This window comes from Castanea sativa, chromosome 2 (genome assembly GCF_040712315.1).
Source record: "Castanea sativa cultivar Marrone di Chiusa Pesio chromosome 2, ASM4071231v1".
Classification (NCBI taxonomy): Eukaryota; Viridiplantae; Streptophyta; class Magnoliopsida; order Fagales; family Fagaceae; genus Castanea; species Castanea sativa.
In genome coordinates, this window is record NC_134014.1 from 34,834,940 (window position 1) to 34,855,266 (window position 20,327).

At 33.4% G+C, this 20,327-nt stretch overlaps 3 protein-coding genes and 1 non-coding gene across 5 annotated transcripts; 3 read left to right on the plus strand and 1 right to left on the minus strand.

Annotated features, from left to right (window-relative positions):
- The first annotated feature begins 1,494 nt into the window (after positions 1-1,494).
- On the plus strand, positions 1,495-9,150 carry LOC142624434 (putative serine protease EDA2). The gene is made up of 12 exons (XM_075797999.1): positions 1,495-1,807; positions 2,680-2,805; positions 2,960-3,115; positions 3,427-3,609; positions 4,273-4,389; positions 4,522-4,575; positions 4,656-4,727; positions 5,073-5,278; positions 5,443-5,537; positions 6,507-6,581; positions 7,417-7,500; positions 8,841-9,150. The coding sequence occupies exons 1-12, from the start codon at positions 1,613-1,615 to the stop codon at positions 8,954-8,956; spliced, it is 1,479 nt and encodes a 492-aa protein (XP_075654114.1). The 5' UTR covers positions 1,495-1,612; the 3' UTR covers positions 8,957-9,150.
- Positions 9,151-11,206: 2,056 nt separating this feature from the next.
- LOC142623313 (protein CHAPERONE-LIKE PROTEIN OF POR1, chloroplastic) lies at positions 11,207-15,492 on the minus strand. Of its 2 annotated transcripts, none has more exons than XM_075796711.1 (5): positions 15,314-15,492; positions 14,515-14,731; positions 14,317-14,420; positions 12,017-12,461; positions 11,207-11,675 (listed from the first exon to the last, which is right to left on the minus strand). In XM_075796711.1, the coding sequence occupies exons 2-5, from the start codon at positions 14,658-14,660 to the stop codon at positions 11,519-11,521; spliced, it is 852 nt and encodes a 283-aa protein (XP_075652826.1). In that variant the 5' UTR covers positions 14,661-14,731; positions 15,314-15,492; the 3' UTR covers positions 11,207-11,518. The 2 variants fall into 2 exon arrangements, with proteins under 2 accessions (XP_075652826.1, XP_075652827.1); XM_075796712.1 differs by having other exon boundaries at positions 14,515-14,780; positions 15,314-15,446.
- An 81-nt stretch (positions 15,493-15,573) lies between these two features.
- TRNAE-CUC (transfer RNA glutamic acid (anticodon CUC)) lies at positions 15,574-15,646 on the plus strand. Its single transcript has one exon. It is a non-coding gene; the product is annotated as a tRNA-Glu (tRNA).
- A 1,469-nt stretch (positions 15,647-17,115) lies between these two features.
- LOC142623607 (putative pectinesterase 53) lies at positions 17,116-20,052 on the plus strand. The gene is made up of 4 exons (XM_075797045.1): positions 17,116-17,456; positions 18,125-18,314; positions 19,293-19,735; positions 19,837-20,052. Exons 1-4 carry the CDS (start codon positions 17,116-17,118, stop codon positions 19,988-19,990), a joined length of 1,128 nt encoding a protein of 375 aa, XP_075653160.1. The 3' UTR covers positions 19,991-20,052.
- The last annotated feature ends 275 nt before the right edge of the window (positions 20,053-20,327 follow it).

Sequence of the window (20,327 nt, forward strand, 5' to 3'; positions counted from 1 at the left end):
ATTCTCTCTCTTTCGTTCTCTCTCTCAGATGGTACCACAATCAAAACACAAACACAATCTAAAATCAGAATAGAAACAACAGATCAAGAATAGGGAAAAATACAAATTTAATTAAAACAACAAATCTAAAATCAAAACAAAAACAGCAGATCAAAAGCATGAAAGCCTATCTAAGCTCCATTGTAACAACAAAGTGAATCTGAACAAGAAAAAAAAAAAAAAAGATAGACGAAGGCCATGTCGGCTGTGTGTGTGTGAAGTGAGCTGAAGAGGAAAGAATATAGAAGTAGAAATAGAAGTCAAAAGATCATGCAAGAGAGTATTCTAGAATCAAGTAGAAATAGAGAAAGTAAAAAAAGAGAGCTAGAGAATGAAAGAGAGAGTCTGGAATGAACTAGAAAAAGAAAAAGAAGAGTAGATGGAGGAAAGGAATGGGATACGTGTGTGGTGGAGAAAAAACCAAGAGAGAGAAAAAAAAAAAAAAAAACAAAACGTATGGATGACAGATGGTGTGAAGGGAAAAATAATATAAAAGATAAAAAATGGCAATTAAGAAATGCTACCACAATATTTTCATAATAAATTTTAAATAATAGATTGTTATTAGCTAATATTGGTGAGTAAAAAAATAATTTTAGTAGTGGGTTCAAATTAGAATTAGTAACAACTTTTCACATAAGATTTTGATGTGATTATTGTGAAAGTATTGCAAAAAATGTTGTGGATATAACACTTTTCATTGAAAAATATAATTGTTAGGAATGAATATAGGAAGAATAAATGATGATAAAAAAGAATAAAGAATGAATGAAGAAATAATATTTAAATGAGATGGAGAAAATGATAGAGAATTTGTTGAAAAGTGTTTTTAAAAAAGTAGGTAGATAAAAGCTAAATGTGATTGTTCATTCTCCAAACAGTACAAAAATTTGAAAAATTTGCTAGAGATGCTCTAATGATATTTATTAACCGGACCAAATAAAATAAAATTTGCTATCGTTTAAATAATAATTAAACCAAAATAAACAAATAAATGTTCTCTCTCATTCCCCCTTGTATAAAAGCAAAAGTAGACCTTTCTCCCCCCCTAAAGAGACGTGTACTATATGTACATCTATAAATACGCAAACTTTGTGATAAACACTACCCTGGTACCAAGCTACAACACATCTACAGGAAGCTTCCTCTCTTTTCTTTTCTTTTTTTTGTTCTTCTTTTGGCGAAACTTCCCTTTTCAGCCAAGGAAACAAAAATACAATCTCCATTTTGCTGAAGCAACCAATATATGTCATATAACTTGACATTAAAAATAAATAAAAATGTCATGTAAGAAGTAAGAACTAATATGATAGGATATTGGACCTTACGGAAGTTCCAATTCTGGGCCATATTGCTGACGTGGCAGGTCCAGAACTAAATCTAACTGGACCGCAAAGGCCCAAAAAAAAACAAAAAACTATATTAATAGATTTAACTTTGCTTGTCGGACAAAGAAGAAACAAAACTGTATTTAAGGTAGCGTCTGTTGTTATTGTTGTTGTTCTCTTTCTCTCTGTGAGTCTGTTGAAAACTTAGAAAGAAAGAAGAAAAGAGAGATAACCTTGGAACCACGATGATGATGAGACAGGAGGAGGGTTCGATGATTCTGCCATGGTTATTGTTGTTCTTATTATTCGCGAGCTTCTCTCATGGATTACTCACATCTCATACTATGCTTGACCGCTTGTCTGGAAGTAGTAGTAGCAGTAATTACTTGACGCAGAAGGAGTTCTGGTTCAATCAGACTCTCGACCACTTCTCTCCCTTTGTACGTTTCTTTCTCTCTTACGCAATGAATTTTTTTTTTTTTTTTTATAAAATTTGTTTGTTTATTTGCGAAATTTTGTAGAACTGGTGAAGGACATTTTGTATAGCTTATACTGTAAAAGGGGTGGGATCAGACCGGTTGTTGTAAACTGTAACTGGAAGTGTAGTGTATGGTTTGTTTAGAAATGATGATGAAATTGAATTTTGTGAATTGTGATTAATTTTGCTAAGAATTGCAGAATTGTGATCATTTGGGGAAACTTTTATTTTTTTTAATTGATAATTCAATGATTACCATGGGGAGGGGAGATTTGAAGCTTGAACGTCTCTGTTGGAAACATTAGGAAGTGGCACTTGAGCTACAAGGCTTGAGTATTGTAAGCTCCTCGAGTACACCTCCGGTGTACATGGGTGTTTCCTTTTATGATCAATCAAATTCTGTTACTTTTATATATATATATGTGTGTGTGTGTGTGTGTGTGTGTGTGTTCTGTTTAAGATTATTTTATGAATATACTTTACGGCCTTGTTCATTAATTGGTGTGCTTAAATAATCAAAGTGATTTTTGGCTTTGTAAATTTTAGAATTATCCATCTTTGTCTTTTGTCTGATCTGCACATATATGATACCTCTAAGGCAACAAAAAAAAAATCATGACAAGAGAACTGCACTTATTTTTATAATCTACATGAATATAGTTTCTAGTTCCTTCCTTTCCTAAATACGTTTTGAGACCTATATAATTATTCAATTCATCCCTTTTTGTGGTGGAGGCCTCGAACAAAACTTCTCTTCAGCTTATTTGTTATTGGAAGTTGGTCAAATATGTGATGTGCACCATGCTCACTCTTAGATTGCACTTGTATTTACAGGATCACAGGCAATTTCAGCAGCGATATTATGAATTCCTTGATCACTTCCGGCTTCCAGATGGACCAATCTTTTTGAAAATTTGTGGTGAATCTTCTTGCAATGGGATAACCAATGACTATATTAGTGTAAGTTATGATTTTTAACCCAAATTTTTTGTTGTTGGTCAGACCCTTACCAAGAGAGAGAGAGAGAGAGAGAGAGAGTCTATTGTGCAATTGAACTTTATGATTCTTGTAAGTATAATTAGAAGCAAAACATTAAACCTTGCAATTCTTATAGGTTTTAGCAAAGAAGTTCGGAGCAGCAGTGGTTTCTCTTGAGCATCGCTACTATGGAAAAAGCTCCCCCTTCAACTCATTGAAGACAGAAAATTTGAGATATCTGTCATCTAAGCAGGCTCTTTTTGATTTGGCTGTTTTTCGTCAGTATTACCAGGCAAGTTATCTTCTCATTTATTAAATAGGCCAGTCAAGGATCAGTTACCTAGAAAAAAAACTGGCTACCAGTCATGATCCATAAGTCAATACTTCATATTCTAGTGTTTGGCAGTGAAGCATTAATAGAAGGGGAAGTCTTCTTGACATTCTGATTTAGGAGGGTAAAATTCTTGGCTTCAATCCATGAAGCCTATGATTTTTTTTCATTTCCTTTTGGACCTTGAAATTTTAATCTTATAGGGGTGTTTCCATGGCCATATTTCTATTGTCTTTATCAGTTGTTTTGAAAGCACCTTTTTTTTTTTGCAGGAATCTTTAAATTCAAAGTCCAATAGAGAAAATGTTGAAAATCCCTGGTTCGTTTTTGGTGTCTCGTACCCAGGAGCTCTCAGTGCATGGTTCCGTCTTAAGTTCCCACATTTAACATGTGGAAGCCTTGCAAGTTCTGCAGTTGTTCTTGCTGTTTATAACTACACTGAATTTGACAAGCAGGTAAAAGACTATGGTTTTTTTTTTTTCTTTTCCATGTGCAGATCAAAAACTTTGATTTTTTTAGGAATAATTATTTTTGGTAGGATATATAAAAATAAGAAGGTATAACACAAATAAAATTTTTGTTTCTGGAGCTAAGCTATAAGAATGCTCCCTGTCTTGCTAATTTGCTATTTCTTCCTGTCTGAGAACGGACACCCCAAAATTCGCAAGATGTCCATGTTGGACACTGACAAACAAGGGACACTCTACACTCAGCATGCATAGCCTCAGTGTGTCAAGTCAAAAAAAAAAAATTATTTAAAAATTTATGTTTTTAAAGATTTATATTTGTTATTTCTTTTTTCCTTTGAGCTAGAGCTTAATTCGCACTTCTTCTCCCATAATAATGGGATGGAGGGTGAGGTTGTGGATTCAAGAGGCGCGTGTGTAGCTTAGCAAAAAATACTTAGTTAATTGGAAAACTTAAAATAAACATAAAATATGCATAAAAATAAATTAAATATTCCTAAAGATTTTTTTAATTAATTAATTGTTATATCCCCACTATGTCGTGTACAAATTTTTCGAGAATTATTATGTTGCTGTGTCTTGTGTCATGTTGTGCCCATGCTTCTTGGTTTGTTGTTAGATATATCCTTTCAATATAATCTTCTAACGCAGATTGGTGAGTCAGCTGGTGCGGAATGTAAAGTTGCATTACAAGAAACTAATAAACTTGTTGAACAAAGACTTGCAACAGATGCAAAAGCAGTGAAGACATTGTTTGGTGCAGCTGAGGTTTGATTCTTTTCCTTGTCATAATTGATCATGATTAATGACATACTCCAAAACATTATTTAAATAGCAGACTCATGAGAATTTTCTTCTATGCTCTTTATCTTGCATGTTTACCTTTATCTGTGTCTGCAGCTTGAGATTGATGGCGATTTCTTTTATTTTCTCGCTGATGCGGCTGCAATAGCGGTAAATATGGTTTCTTTTACAGTTCTGTTTCCATTTTAAATTTTCACAAACTAATGATCTTTGAATTTTAAATTTTGCAGTTTCAATATGGAAATCCAGATAAACTATGCTCCCCTCTTGTTGAAGCAAAGAAGGCTGGAGACGATTTGGTGGTATGCTCCTTTTTTCTTGCTATAGAATATAGATCTTATTCTTTCATTGGGGAATTCTTTAAGACATCAATGGTCTTGTTTTTGGACAATTCATTAACTGCCTTCGCTAGTAATAACTAGTTATCATTAGCTTATTAATGGATGAGCTATCCAGATCTTGCTCCTGGCACTTTTAATTACAGATATATGTTTTGCTTTGTCACATGTTACATTCGATTAAGTTTATTCTTTATTGCTTTGTTCCTTTTTTCTCTGTTAAACTTCTTAGCACTGCTGATGTTACATTTTCTTGGCCTTGTGTTCCATCCAGCTGTTGTCTAATGCTTCTAACATTGTTTCATGCAGGATGCATATGCCAAATATGTGAAGGAATATTATCTTGGAAGTTTTGGTGTTAATGTCCAAACATACAATCAGAAACACTTGAAAAACACTGCTCTTAGTGAAGACAGTGCCGACCGGTTGTGGTGGTTCCAAGTTTGTACTGAAGTTGCATTTTTTCAGGTGGCACCATTAAATGATACCGTTCGCTCCACAAAAGTTGACACAAGGCATGTTTCTCATCACCTCATTGTGTTTAATGTGCCCCTTTTATCTTTGTATTTTTACTTGCCTTTATTTAGAGATCATAAAAATTTTAAAACCTTTTGCGGTTGGTTTTGTGTGCCCTATTATGCGCATCTGAGTATGCATTTTAGTTGCTCATAAATGACAGATACCATCTGGACCTTTGCAAAAATGTCTTTGGAGAAGGCACCTATCCTGATGTTGCTGCAACAAATATTTACTATGGAGGCACAAAAATTGCTGGTATAAACATTGACTTTGCTCTTCTGTCTATATTTTCTTTCTCAAAATCTTTAGGAAGCATGGATACTTAATACTAGCAGCCATGTCCATATCAGACATGTATCCTATATGGATACCATGAAGTATTTCTTTAACTTTTTTTTATCCGCTCTCACTCACTTTCTCCCTATGAAACTAAGATGTTCTCAATTTGTTTATTATTTAGACATTTTTTGTTTGGCATATGTTGTTTATTTTCTGAACTAAAACCTAGCATAACATATACTTCAACATATTCATTAATATGTTAACAAATTATAGCATGCAGGCGGTAAATTATTCTAAATTTTCTATAATTGATATGTTGCTGTATCCATATTGTGTTGTATACATGTCCCATATCTGTAGTAGTGCTTCCTAGGTGTAATTATATAAAAGAGTATTGGACCATAGTACCCATTCCGTAGCTGAGGAGTCAATGTTAGCTCCTGATAGTTGGATAGTAGTCTATGATATATGGATTGGCTACCAATTTATTTTCTTTGCATGTTTTTAGATATATCTAAAAAATTTAAAATCAAGCACCTCTCTCTCTCTCTCTCTCATACCTATTTGCATGTGTGCATGGAAATATCTGCAGCTTTATTTATTCTCAACTTCATCTCCCAGTAACCAATTGCTGCTTTTTGTTGGTTTTACAATATTCATTCATGGGCTTGGGGAATCTAGCTTTCTACATATCATTTTTAGAAGCTTGCATTGTGGGAACTTGAGGGCTATGCACTGAAATGATAAGTAAAAGTTAAATGTCAGAAGGGAGGTTTAGTATTTATATGAAGACAGATTTTAAAGAAGTTAGTTTAGTTCAGAGGAGAAAATTGATGACTGAAAGTATTTATTTTGTGCATATAGGTGCTGAGTTGCTGTGATGAAGTACTATCAATGTATTCACTAATAGTTCATGTCTTCTCTTGAAAATTTAAAACGCAGGTTCAAAAATAGTTTTCACCAATGGTTCACAAGATCCCTGGCGTCACGCATCTAAACAGACTTCATCGACAGATAGTGAGTTTCTAATTTCTTGATATGAAATTACAAAATTATTGTAATAATATAGGAAGAATACTTATTACATAAATATATATATATATATATTCAATTTAATTGGATGCGAATTTTCAATTTTGACAAATCCACCATTGGACTACATTATTTTCATATATTTTCCATGCTTGCAAAATTTCAAGGTAATCAAAGATCAATAGTCATATCATTAATTAATTATTTAAATTCAAGTTTTTGTAATCTAAAATAATGCTTAAAAGATGAATTTATGGATTGAACGGTAAATAACATCCGATTGACATGAAAATTTGTATACATGTTAAAAACATATAAAACATGTAATCTAAATGTGAGATTTTTTAAATATGAATTCAATAACAACTTACTGGGTGGTATAACATTGCTTAGAATTACACTAGGTGTAACTTGAACTCTTATATATATATATATATATATATATATTTTTTTTTTTTTTTTTTTTCCTTATATGTCAAAATTGCTTCAATCCCACCAAATTGGGCCAATTCTTGTTAGAACAATGAAAGATATTACATATAAGCTTTCACAAGAAATTCTGAACCAAATTTGTAAGGTTTAATATATTTTAGTTAGTTATAAAATAAAAAAAATAAAAAGGTTTAATGTATTTCAGTCTTCTTTTTGTGGTTCCTGCTTTAGAATTTGTATATGATTACTCTTTGTGTGTGAATGATTTAGTGACTTTCCTACATGTAACAACTATGTGGATTCGTTTTAATGGGATATGGGCATTTTGATGTCTTTCCTTTATGATGTTTTTATTCTTTTACTAAAATCTGCCTCTTGAACTTTCTAGTGCCTTCCTACACCATTTCTTGTCATAATTGTGGCCATGGCACCGATTTACGAGGATGTCCCCAAGCTCCTTTAAACATTGAAGGTATGCGTAGCTTGTCTCAGATTTTATACTCTCAAAATGTCTCATTATAATTTTGGCCAATTCATGGGTTTTGAAATGGGCTGATAATTTACATGTTCAAAATGTAAAATTTGATGCATCTGGAATCAATTGCTTCCATAATGGGTTTCAATGGCTGGAAGAATAAGCACATGGTTATCTTTTCGCAATTATTACTTATTAGTTTAACAATGATGAGCAAATAAGTTGTGTAGTAAATTTCGTTCTTGATCAAGATACACATCATAGCTGCATGCATGTCTGGCAAAAAAAATTGAATCTAAATTTTGGACATGATTGGGGGACGGTCATGACACCATCCAAACATGATATCGGAAAAAAGTATTTTTGATAACCTGAGACAATCTGAGCCGTAATCAAGAGTGATAGGCTGTCTCTCTCTCATGTTCCAGATCAGATTAAACTATCTTGGCCTTCTCTCTCTCTATCTCTCTCTCTCTCTCTCTCTCTCTTGTTGTCTCACTTGATCGAATTATGGTGACTCAAACCAGTGGTTATCAGTGCCACTGGAAGTGCAATTACTCACTCCTCTCTCTCAGTCAAGTACATCTGCCTTTTGGCCCTCCCTCTCAGCCATGAAGGCAACTGTGTTTTAAGGGTTTTTTCTTCTTCATTTTGCCTAGTCTTCTATACTTCTGGGCCCTCTCTCTCATATAGTTTGCTTTTATTTTGAACGTCTTTATTAAAAACTAAAACTTAAAATATAGTTCCATTTATTTATTTATCATTACACTGTGTTAATGCTATTACATAGTGCAGTAGAAGAGTCAGTTGTACTTTTTCAATTGTTTTTAGTAGAGCACATAATTGCAAATTTTTAATTATTTCTTTTATTATGAATGGATCCACTACAAATACACGTCAGAGCATCATCTAAAAATACATCTGATTGACCCTAAGGTTTGATTGTTGTTGTCGCTTTTAGTTGAATTTTCTAGATATGTTTTTGAATACTTTTAATGGCTGTTAATTATTTCTAATATCTACAACATATATATCTATCAACTGCCATCTCACATTCTAATTTTTCAAGAATTGTCGCCATGTCCTTGACCGCACTTCTTAGTTAAAATCCTTCCTATTTAGAATTGTTGCCATGTCCGTGTCCACACTTCTTAGTTAGAAGCTTTCCTATATTGAAGGTTTTGACGTTAATTGACTTGAAATTCAACCATTAAATGTATCTAATGTTGCCACTTTGAATGACATTCCGATATAATATGCATTAACGGTCATACTCGTCAACTTATCCTGCAAATAGTTGATGCTGTCTCTTCTGAAGCTTTGGTTTTTCCTCTCAGGCAATGCCCAGAACTGCAGCTCTCCTGATGCAGTCAATAAAGTAAGGCAACAGATCGTGGAACACATAGATTTGTGGCTGTCACAGTGCCAAGACGCAGCTAGGAGTGCTATCTGATGTTTGGAGCACATAAATGTGTAAAATGATTATTTAACTAACCTTGATGTTGTGCTTTATAACTTTTGAGCAGATGTTTATATGCAAATATATCTCAGATATTGCCAAATGAGTTGCAATCATGTGGACATCAAACCTGTATATATTTATAAACAGTAGTAATTTAGAGGCACGGTTGGTATTACTTCCGTAAATTTGTTGTATACCTATCATATCCAGATAAAGGTAATTATTGGTGAATGTGGAAACAGCCTATGTAATTAGATGCATGTCAAATTGACGAATCCTTCACCCATGTGTCTTGAATAACTTTTGAGTGAAAGGCTGATGTCATAATATTATAGCCAAAGAATGTCATTATAGAGAGATTTGGAAGTTGGGAAATTATACTTTAATCCAACCATGGTTAACATCAAGTTCAAATTGTTAACCTGTGGTTTAAAATATTTTTTTTTACTCAAACCATTTAATTTTATTCACCGGCTCATGGGTTTAATGTAATTTGATATATATATATATATATATATATATATATATATATATATATATATATATATTTTTTTTTTTTTTTTGATAGGTAAATAATGCAAAGAGGGGGGAGGTGAGGTCCCAATCTTAAACATGAGACATCAAAGAGAGTGCTAATTAATATCATCGGGCTTTTACTTTAATTAGAATGAGATTGTTATTTTATCTCTAGGGTTCTCTTTGGTTTAGCACATCCACGTGTGAATTATAATGATATGGGATTAAAAGTAGTAAAAGTTGTGATCAAGCGGGTAAAGTACATCTTTTTAAATCCTAAGTTGGGAACTCGAACTTTACCCAAATCACGTGGTTACAGTATAATCCCTTAAAAATTATTTTGTAGAACATGTAAAATTTCTCTATAGGATTACCCTAGTGATATTCGTGGGTGTGTTTGCACAAGCATGGTGGACAATGAGTAGGTGACTAGGTGCACCACAGTACGATTGCTCTAAGTAAGAGATAGGAATGAGTAAATGCTAAATGTAATTTAATTTTGGGTTTCTAATTTGATAGCTTCTTCGTATGGTAGAAGTCCCCTATCAAGTGGGCAAAATGGGCATTGGTGTTCAACATTTCAAACAAGTTTACAATATACCAAATATATATTATTTTACAGACTCTAATACAGTAGTTCTTAAATATACCAACTTATTGTTTACAGTTGCTAAAATTTTTTAGCAATAGCAACACGGGTAAAGTGCAATTTGGGCGTGTTTGGATGTAAAACAACAATTTGATGAAATTGATGACATACATGTCTAGTTTTTGTTTTTGCTATCCATCATGTATTTGTTCGCATACCATAATATGTTTATTAGATTTAATCTAATCTTAGGTCTTTAATTTGTAAATTTTGGCTATCCATATATTTGTAAAATAATTACAATTTATGTTTTCTTTTTCAAATTGTGATTCATTCTTGGATCTTGGAACATTAGTAAATTCAAATTGGAATATATATATATATATATATATATATATATATATATATATATATTTTAAATCTTTAGTTAGGTAAAGTTATGTAACCCAATCTTTTAAAAAATTTAATCTTTAGTTAGGGAAAGTTTTTGGCTATCCATGTATTTGTCAAAAAAATAAAAGCTATTTTAATTGGTTCAAGTTGGAATACAATAGAATGTAGATGGTGTGTTTGTGATTTTTTTTTTTAATTTATTATTATTTTTTTATACATATATAGGGTGAGGTCCTAAGGGACTTTTAAACATCGTTTAAAAACAAAGAACATTTATAATTTATGTGAAATTGATGAAATATACATAAATCATAGTTTTTTTTTTAGAAGACATAAATCTTAGGTTGCATGAGGAACTAGAAATGATTTTGTTGACATTATATGTGGGTGCTTTGATTTTGGAGAAGAGCTTTGGGGGAGAAAATGGAACTGTGTTATTTCTCTTTTATCTCGGGTGTGGTCCGTGTGGACTGTCGACCATTTCAGGCTTTCAAAGTTTCAGATCTATATTTAGATTCCTATATATATTTTTCTCAACAAAAAAAAAATCCTATTTATTTATTTAGCATATAAAAAATTTACTACTATAAATTAAATCACAATTTTTATCACAATTATTCACAAAAATTACGGGTCCTTGTAAAAGTGACAATCAATCATAATCTATCGTATAGGAATAATTGTGGCTTAACTTGTAGTACTAAAATTTTTGTTTAGCATAAAATCCTATTTTACTTAACCACTTTCCAAAAATACCCAGGTTAAATAATCTATTTAATAATTAGTACCACTAGACTCTCACTCAAACCTGACCAGTATCTTTTTCTAGTTTACACCCTTTCTCCATACAACAAAACATTCATTTCCAGTTCTTCCTAAACTGCAGGCTCATTCAACAAAATATTAACACGACAGCCGGAAAGTATCAAAACTGTAATTAGAGATACACACAGTTCTATTAAGCAAAATCAGGGAATCAACAAACCAGCTACAAAGAAAATCTGGTGATCTCCACTCCAAAAAGAATTGAGGCATCTACTAATATATAATTGGCTCTACTTAAGATATGTAGATGAAATCCAAAGTAGAACATAGGTTATTAACGAACTCATCACTTCAAAACTCCTTGGTCCTTTAAGTACAGGTACAGGAGGAATCACAGCCACCATCAAGAATGTTCCCAACAGCCATGAGAAAGCAAAAGATCCAGCCCTGCAACATAACAACAACTTTTATGATAAGGATCTATGTAATATTTCAGGTTTAAGTAGCAGGGAGATTCAAGAATGCATTTTATTTCAAAAGGGAAGACCATTAGCTGAAATTCTGGAACGCTTACATAATCAAGGAAAGCTCATGACATATAAGATAATCATGAAAAACATTAGCTCATTATAGAAGCATACACCATGACATTGGGCTCAGGACTAAATGCAATGGTTGGTACAATACAAATTTTCTATGAAGAAAATCTCACAACAATGACCTAAGTGATTAACAGCAGGAACACTCCAATATTCCATATTTAATTAAACAGATACAGTTCCACATACCCGTAAAGAAAAGCTCGGATTTTGCTCTTCAACCGATCGTATATAAAATACATGGTAGCCAGCAGGGAGATTGCAACCTGAAGGGTTGGGCCTTCTTCAGTTGGAAAGAAAGCAGTGAGAGCCCCAAGCACTATAAATGCAATAGATGTTTTTATAATGAACTTTGTTGATGGAGTTCGAAACCTATTTGTAAGAGCCTGAACAACACGGGACTGCCTGACTTCTCTGACCTTTTTTTTTATGTCAACTTTTGGGTTCTTCCTATCATAAAACTTCTGCAAAATTATTTTGTCATGGGCTGACTCAATAGCATCCACACTTGGTTTGTGGCCCGCATATTGACGAATAAGAAAGTTTCTGGCAGCTTGAATTTCATCTTCAGAAGCCTCCCTGCTTATTCCAAGTCGTTTGTATGGGTCCCTAACATTAATTCTAGGAAAGATAGCTGAGCTTGCAGAAAAGGAGAGAATTTTAGAGTCAATGGTGCTAAATTGTTACAATATGTAGTGAACCAAACTAATAGAATATGGCCAGCAGCAATAAATCAGAAAAGACGCTTACAATGTGAAGGTTTGCATCAACTCAATGCTTAAGGAACTAGAGCAAGTCCCTAGTTGCCTTGCATATATTTCAGCAAAGGGAAGAGAGACAGAGAGAGAGAGAGTCATTCACGTCTCCATTTTTTTTTCATAATTGATAAGAGTAGAACCTAAAACCTATCCCAACTCCACCCACCCTAAACCACCTAAGCTAAATCCCAGAGAGAAAGAGTAAAACATGCTTTCTAAATTCTAATAAATTCCATGCAGAATAGTGCAAGAAAGGATGGTGACATGAAAGAAAGTCATACTGGTGAGCCACATCAATAAGTTCAATAAAGGCAATCCAGTCACCCAACACCAAATTTCTCAATACAAGAGCAGCCACAATTTATCCAATTATAAAATGTCAGATGCAAAAACAGCTTAGGCATGAATTCTCAAAGCAGCTCACTAATAGGAACATTTACTGCTGAAAATTGCCTCAAATTCTTATTTTCACTTGGTTTGGATTTTCTTGGGATGAATGAAAAGTCTAAGAAGTAAGTTTCTGTTTCTTGCCCACCAAAGAAATAGTATTGAAGCCTTATATATAAATAAAAATATAAAGGGAATTCTAATTGGGTAGAAGAAAACATTCTTAAACATGGCTGAGTTTTTTCAAAGAGTAGTTTTAGTCCTAGAGGTCCTCCCATTGGGGAGGAGAAAAGACTCTTAGAAGAACATGACTGAGTTTTTTCAAAGAGAAGTTTGATAGTTCCTTGGGCTTGAAAGATAGATGTGTCAATTAATAGTTTGCCAATTGTTTTGAGTGAGAGAACACCAGTGAGTGCATTGAGGTTTTGGGCTTGTGAAGTGTCAAGTTTATGAGTACGTAGTGAGTTTGTTTTGGGTGTATTGAGACTTGGGTTAGTTTATTTTTATGAGAGGTTTTGGTGTGTTTGTGAGGTTTGTGCGAGTGTGCTAGTTTTTTTTTTTTTTTGTGAGGTTTGCTTGAGTTTTTATAATTTATATTGTTGATCATGGATTTTGGTTGACATTGCCCATAGATATAGGCATGAAATTGGCCAAACCACACTAAATATTGTGTCCTATGTACATGTTTTATTTTCTCGTTCATACGAATGTGTATTCCAACATTTATATTATCTTTTTTACAGTGTCTCAGGGAAAAGGCAGTGAGAGAGAAATTCCTTGTTTGATGGATGCAGAAATAGAAGGAGAGAGAACGTGTATCATAAGAAAAATATGTGAATTGCCAATTTTATCTTCACTTAAACCATTTAAATTGTCTCAGTAAGAAAATAGCTTCATTCTTCTCTTCCTTTTATTTCCATTCCTTCCTAACCAAACAATGTCAGAGAAAGGTGGAATCCACTCGCTTCCCCTTTTTCCCTTACCTCTCCGCCCTTTCTACAAAATATGTAGTGTTAGATATTAAAGTTACAACTCGACAGTAGCCCAATAACTCCAGCAATCACTAATAATTTATGGCTCAGTAAAGCTCCCAGCCTTACAAGCAAACACAGAGGCGAATGCCAATGCTTCACTATGCACGCCATCTGGTCAGGACAAAATTTTATGAAGGTCATGAAGGTTCTCGTGAGTTCTCCCTCAAAAAGGTTCACCACAAACATGCAAATTTATTTATTATTTAGGTTTACAAAACCATGGCTTGCAACAAACCTTTATCCACTAAGTATAAATCCCCATGGATAACAATAACACAATCATCAACTAATCAAGAAAGTGAAAGATTACCAGTGGGTTCATTTGGCATATCACCATAGGAAGCATCCATTGCACACTTGATCAAGTGAGACGGTCGGGTTCTGCATCTTTGTGTAGAACCAATCCAGTCAGTTCTGTGTGGTCACAACAAGGAAAAAAGCATAACAATGTTATAGTAGTGTACAGCCCTCACTCCTAGTTCAATAGTTGGTAACAATTAAGCAGTACCTTACTAAACAGAGAGAATCAGTCTGTTGTTTAGGCTTCCCAGGACTAGAAAAAGCAAAAGCTCGCCTATTCAGAGAGCCCGGGCCACATGCAGGTATCCGGAGACAACATCTTGATGGACTAGCAGTCAATCCAAACACTGTCATCTTTTTTGCCTAAGTTGCTATTGCCAATCTATGACACACTAACTTTGCTACAAAATACCGCAAACCAATGGCTGCAACATATAAACAGAATTGGCCGTATCAGATTCAGTTGACAACAACCTGAATCAATTAAAATAAATATATAAAATAAGGCTCCTAAACTTTAGGAAGTTCAAAGTGATCAATGTAAGTTTATGTTCTAAAGCGATCACATCAAACTTTACAGATTAAAATCGATTATGAGCTAAAGTTTAGGGATCAGTAGTGTATTTTGGCCTAATTACACTGCATTATAAGCCCAATAGCAACAAGAAATATCCAAACTAGTAGAGCAGTAATTATAATAAAAAAAATAGTTTTTTTTTTTAATTATCAGTAATCAAAAATATAAAAGTGAAGCAAGCACAGTAATCTACAAAATAAAATCTAACTTTCAACCTCCAAATAATTACAATCCAAAACAAGTACCCTCTAGAATCCAACCAACAGGTAATAAATTCGATTATATGTTTGTGTGGTTTTGCAGTGGAATGGAAAATAAAAGAATGGATTTAACCTAAGAGTGAGTAATTGAAATCCTTGAGAATTAAAAAAAAAAAAAAAAAACTCCAAATGCGGAAATTGAAGTTAAAAAATAAAAAATAAAAAAATACCTGCGCGGCGTAGAAGAAAGATAAAACAATCAATCTTCTTTGTACTATATGAAGACAAAACAAATCGGTTGTGTGTTTCTAACGGTTGGTTTGTGTTTTTATGTGTGTGTAAGAACGGATAGGAGAAATGCCCAGCGAGCGAGGGCTTAGAGTTTAGACAGACACAGCACTAAAACCCTGGTTTGAGGAGTGTTAGAATTTAATTTATTACTCAAATATTTTGGAATTTAAATAATATTTTGAACAACTCAATCAACAACTCCGTTGTAGTCTAGTTGGTTAGGATACTCGGCTCTCACCCGAGAGACCCGGGTTCAAGTCCCGGCAACGGAATTTAATTTAACTTTTTGAATTTTTTTTGGGTAACACCGGCGTATAAGCCTTAGGAATGTATGGATCAAAATTTTAAAACACATTATGAATCAATCATTTTGAACAAAATTTTAAAACACATTATCAATCAATCATTTTGAATTGTTCACTTACTTTTTCATTAGGTGAGAAAGGAGATTTGACATTTAGATTTTAATCCCCATAAAATAACAAAATGCTATTAAATCATATAATCATTGACAAAATACATTATCAATCAATCATTCTGAATTGCTCACTTACTTTTTTATTAAGTGAGAAAGGAGATTTGACATTTGGATGTTAATCCCCATAAAATGACAATATGCTATTAAATCATATGATCATTGACAAAATTGTTTACTTACTTTTTACATAAAAGTTGAAATCATTATCAAGTGTATCTAACCTTAAGCGAGAACAATAAATTATTGGCCAAACAAACATTACACCCAAAAGAAATTGTCATGGGGTATGAGGGTTAAAATTTGGAATTAAAGACATTAGCATTTTTTCTTAAAAGGCAACCACATACTCGTTGTTCATAATTGTTTGATTTTTTTTTTTTTTTAAGTGCAAGTAGAGAGATTTGACCTCTGGATCTTAATCCCACAAAATAGGACTAAATGTCATTAGATCATATAATTTTTGAAAATATTCACTTACTTTCTACAGAAAAATGAAAACTATATAAGATGTACCTAATTTTATGTGAGGACAACCAATCCTTGGCCAAAAAAACTTTGTACATTAATGAAATTATCATTACACAATCAAATCAACTATATGCTCATGTTCCCATAAAAATAAAAAAAAATAAAATAAACTATATGCTTATGTAGCATCTCCATCATGAACATGTTTTATGACCACCTCTTGTCATCTTCTACCACACTTGTACCCAAAACATACCCCTTCGTTTGTTCTTTCTCTTAGCACATTAGCAAGCTACTTCACCCTACAAATAAAAATGAAACATGAAAAAGATTCACACCATTTTTGCTGCCTCCCCCCACTACAAGACTTTCTATCTAATTGAGGTCTAAAAATGAGCCACAAGAGATCCACCTTTATCAAGCCCAACGTTCAATTGGGTAAAGCTTTATCAGCCTCATCCTCATGTGATGATCCACTGTTTTGTCCAGCAAACTAGATTGATTTAATTTTCTTTTTTAATGTATTACACAAACAATTTCACCAGAACAGACAAGAAGAAACACCACTTGACAGAAAGTCACAGTTGTGCCTAATGGGTGTGATTGGAAGAGACAATCCAGATAGAGCCACAATTTGCTAGATTCCCTTGACCTTCCCTGCTCTCATGTTTTTAAACCTTCCATTCAAACAACTCAAATTCCAAGCTTACCAAATTTAGTTTAAGGCTTTCACGTTTCAACTACACCTAGAGACTTTTTTTTACGTATTTTTTCACTTAGCACTTAGCAGCATCAATGGCAATGAGCCTTCACAAGCACAACTTCAATAAGATAGTAGTAAAGCTGTTCTTGTTGATTTTATTGTTGGAAAGCACGAGTTCTTTACCACATACAAATGTGTCGAATGTGAACGTGGTGAGCGAAAAGGAGTACCTGAATTGGGTCAAACAAATAGGTTCCTTCAAGCACTCTCTCTTCCAGAAAGCAACCAACAAGTTAACACCTTGCTCAACGATAAGAGTAAACAAAAACTCGAAGTTAACTGGTAATTTTGTTACAGTTCAAAAGGCTATCAGTTCAATACCAGTAGTCAATAACTGTCGTGTGGTTATTTCCATCAGTGCAGGGATTTACAGGTAATAAATGGAGCTGTCTTTGTTTTGTTACTCACGGATCATATTTAGTTATGGTTGGTTGCTTGGTCTTGTTCTGTGTTTATAAAGTAACATTAACACAAAACCAATATACTAGATTTTTGCCAAGAGTCAACATAACATGCAATTTAAATATAAAAAAAATTATTACCTGTAATCCTAATAATTTGTGTTTGCAAAATAGTCATGCCAAAACATTTTCTCCTTCAAAACATCTTCTCAAATAGTATATCATTTATAACATTAAGTATCCATTTGACACGAGCTTTTTCGATTTAACTTTTAATTTATTTTATTTTATGTAAGGGCAAGACTTAAGTATAGTATTTAGGTGTTGTTCCTTAAGTTTTCTTTTTAAGATTCTGCCATATAGATTTTTGCACGTGGGATAAAGTGTATTTTTAAGTTAAGTAGCCACATGGCTAAATCTTAAGAGAGGAATCTAAGGAACAGTACCTAAATTTTATCATTTATGTAAAGTTTCTTAAAATCTCATTTTTTCAAATATAAGCATTATCATTTTTAACAAAAAAACAAATAAGCTAATAACAAACGAATGATCTAAACGATTAAAATTTTGTTTATTGTATCTAACACTAACAGTCAAAGTGTGATATTTTGGTTTAAATTAACTATGAGCAAAAATGTAGGGAAAAGGTCCAAATTCCTGCGACTATGGCATACATTACCCTGGAAGGTGCTGGTGCAGATAACACCATTATTGAGTGGGACGACACAGCCGACCGAATTGGACAAACTGGGCATCCATTGGGTACCTTTGGTTCTGCCACATTTGCAGTTGATGCTCCTTACTTCATTGCAAAGAACATCACCTTCAAGGTCAGTCAATTTCATGATTTTGGCTTCGATATTTACCATTATTAATTTATCTACTATAGTCTCAAAGTTTTACAGAATAAGTCTTAAGGTAGGGTGTTGTAGGTCTAAGCTCAGTCGGAAAATTATACTTCAATTTCCATTTCCATATATGTTGTTTTCTAATAACACAATTCTCTTGTAATTTATGGATAATTTTGAAAAAGTTCAATTAAAACCGTGAATTATATCATGAGACAAATAAACTACACCTAAGACTTATCTTGGCACAAATTAACATCAAGAGGTATTTTAGTACCCCAAAAAAAATCACACAACGATTACATCTTTATCAAAGTGTATTTATCTGTTAGGATTCTTAAATAATTTCATAATATTTTTTATATCCAAAGATTCACATGGACTGATTTTAGTGCCTTGATTAGGCTCTAAGTCTAGCTTATATGAGTTTTCATAATTTCACTCTTCTTTATTTATAAATATTCAAACGAATTATAAAGTTTATGATTTTAATTGAAACTTTTAAAAAATTAGAATTCAAGTTAAAATCATTCCTAAACTATAAGGATAAGTGCATGATTTACCTTTTTTTAAAAATTGTTAATAAGTACTAACACACAACCAAAGTTAACAGCAGGTACAGATTTAAGTGATGAATTAGTAACATTAGTGACCATTTAAATCTACAACCCTCCCTTTAAATAATAATAAATAAATAAATAAATAATTACAACCTTTTGGTTTAGAGCAAGCCTTTCACGACATGTGAGTCCCACACTTTGTATGAAATTTACTCTAAAGCGAAACAGTATCTTATGAGACAATCTCATAAGATAATTTTTCTTATAGAAAAGATCATTCCATATGGGGCTCCCATGAGTAATGATATATGTTTATACTTTATACCCTCACACACAGATTGAAGAAGAATAATGAGGCTTTTAATGGCTAAAGTAAGGTGTGGATTTTTTGAAATAACAGAATATAGCACCATCACCACCATCAGGAGCTCTAGGCAAGCAAGCAGTGGCACTGCGGATTTCAGCTGACACAGCAGCCTTCTTCAGTTGCAAAGTTATAGGAGCACAAGACACTCTTTATGATCACATAGGCAGACACTACTTTAAGGATTGCTACATTGAAGGCTCCGTTGATTTCATTTTCGGGAATGGTCTCTCGTGCTATAAGGATTGCCATTTGAATGCCATCACCAGTAGCTATGGAGCCTTGACTGCTCAAAAGAGACAGAGCTTCCTTGAGGAAACTGGCTTCTCATTTGTCAATTGCAAGGTCACTGGATCAGGTGCCCTTTACCTGGGAAGAGCTTGGGGCACATTCTCTAGGGTAGTCTTTGCTTACACATACATGGACAAGATCATCACTCCTAAAGGATGGTATGACTGGGGAGACAAAAACAGGGAAATGTATGTTTGTTCTCTTTTTTTCCCTTTACCACATGCCATTGATTATGTGCCAGCATCATTGTATTTACCCAATTGAAACAACGTTAACATGTGCTTTGCAGGACCGTATTTTATGGACAATACAAGTGTTGGGGACCAGGGGCTGATTTCGGGGGCAGAGTTTCATGGTCGAGGGAGCTCACTGCTGAGGAGGCTGAACCATTTATTTCACTTGGTTTTATCAATGGCCAGGACTGGCTCCCAAACTTGGGATAATTTCAAGTTATCAACTGCACTTGGTACGCCATCAACGCCACGGTGCAACTCAAAAATATATTTTAGTGAGTTACACAACACATATTCTCATTCCCAACAGTTAAATTAAAAAGCATGCAAGTAAAACCAGCATCTGCGGAGATTCTTGTATCACACATGTAGTGGTGTAGGGATAGAAACGCCTCTAGAAAGTATTATGCTATTTCTCATCCTCCTAACGGAAATAGCATAATAGTTTGCTACTATTAAAATATGCTATTGGAATTTAGCGTTCTCCTCAAAAAAAAAATATGCGTAGTTTTTGGAAATAGCGTAATAGTTTTCTACTAAACTAAAC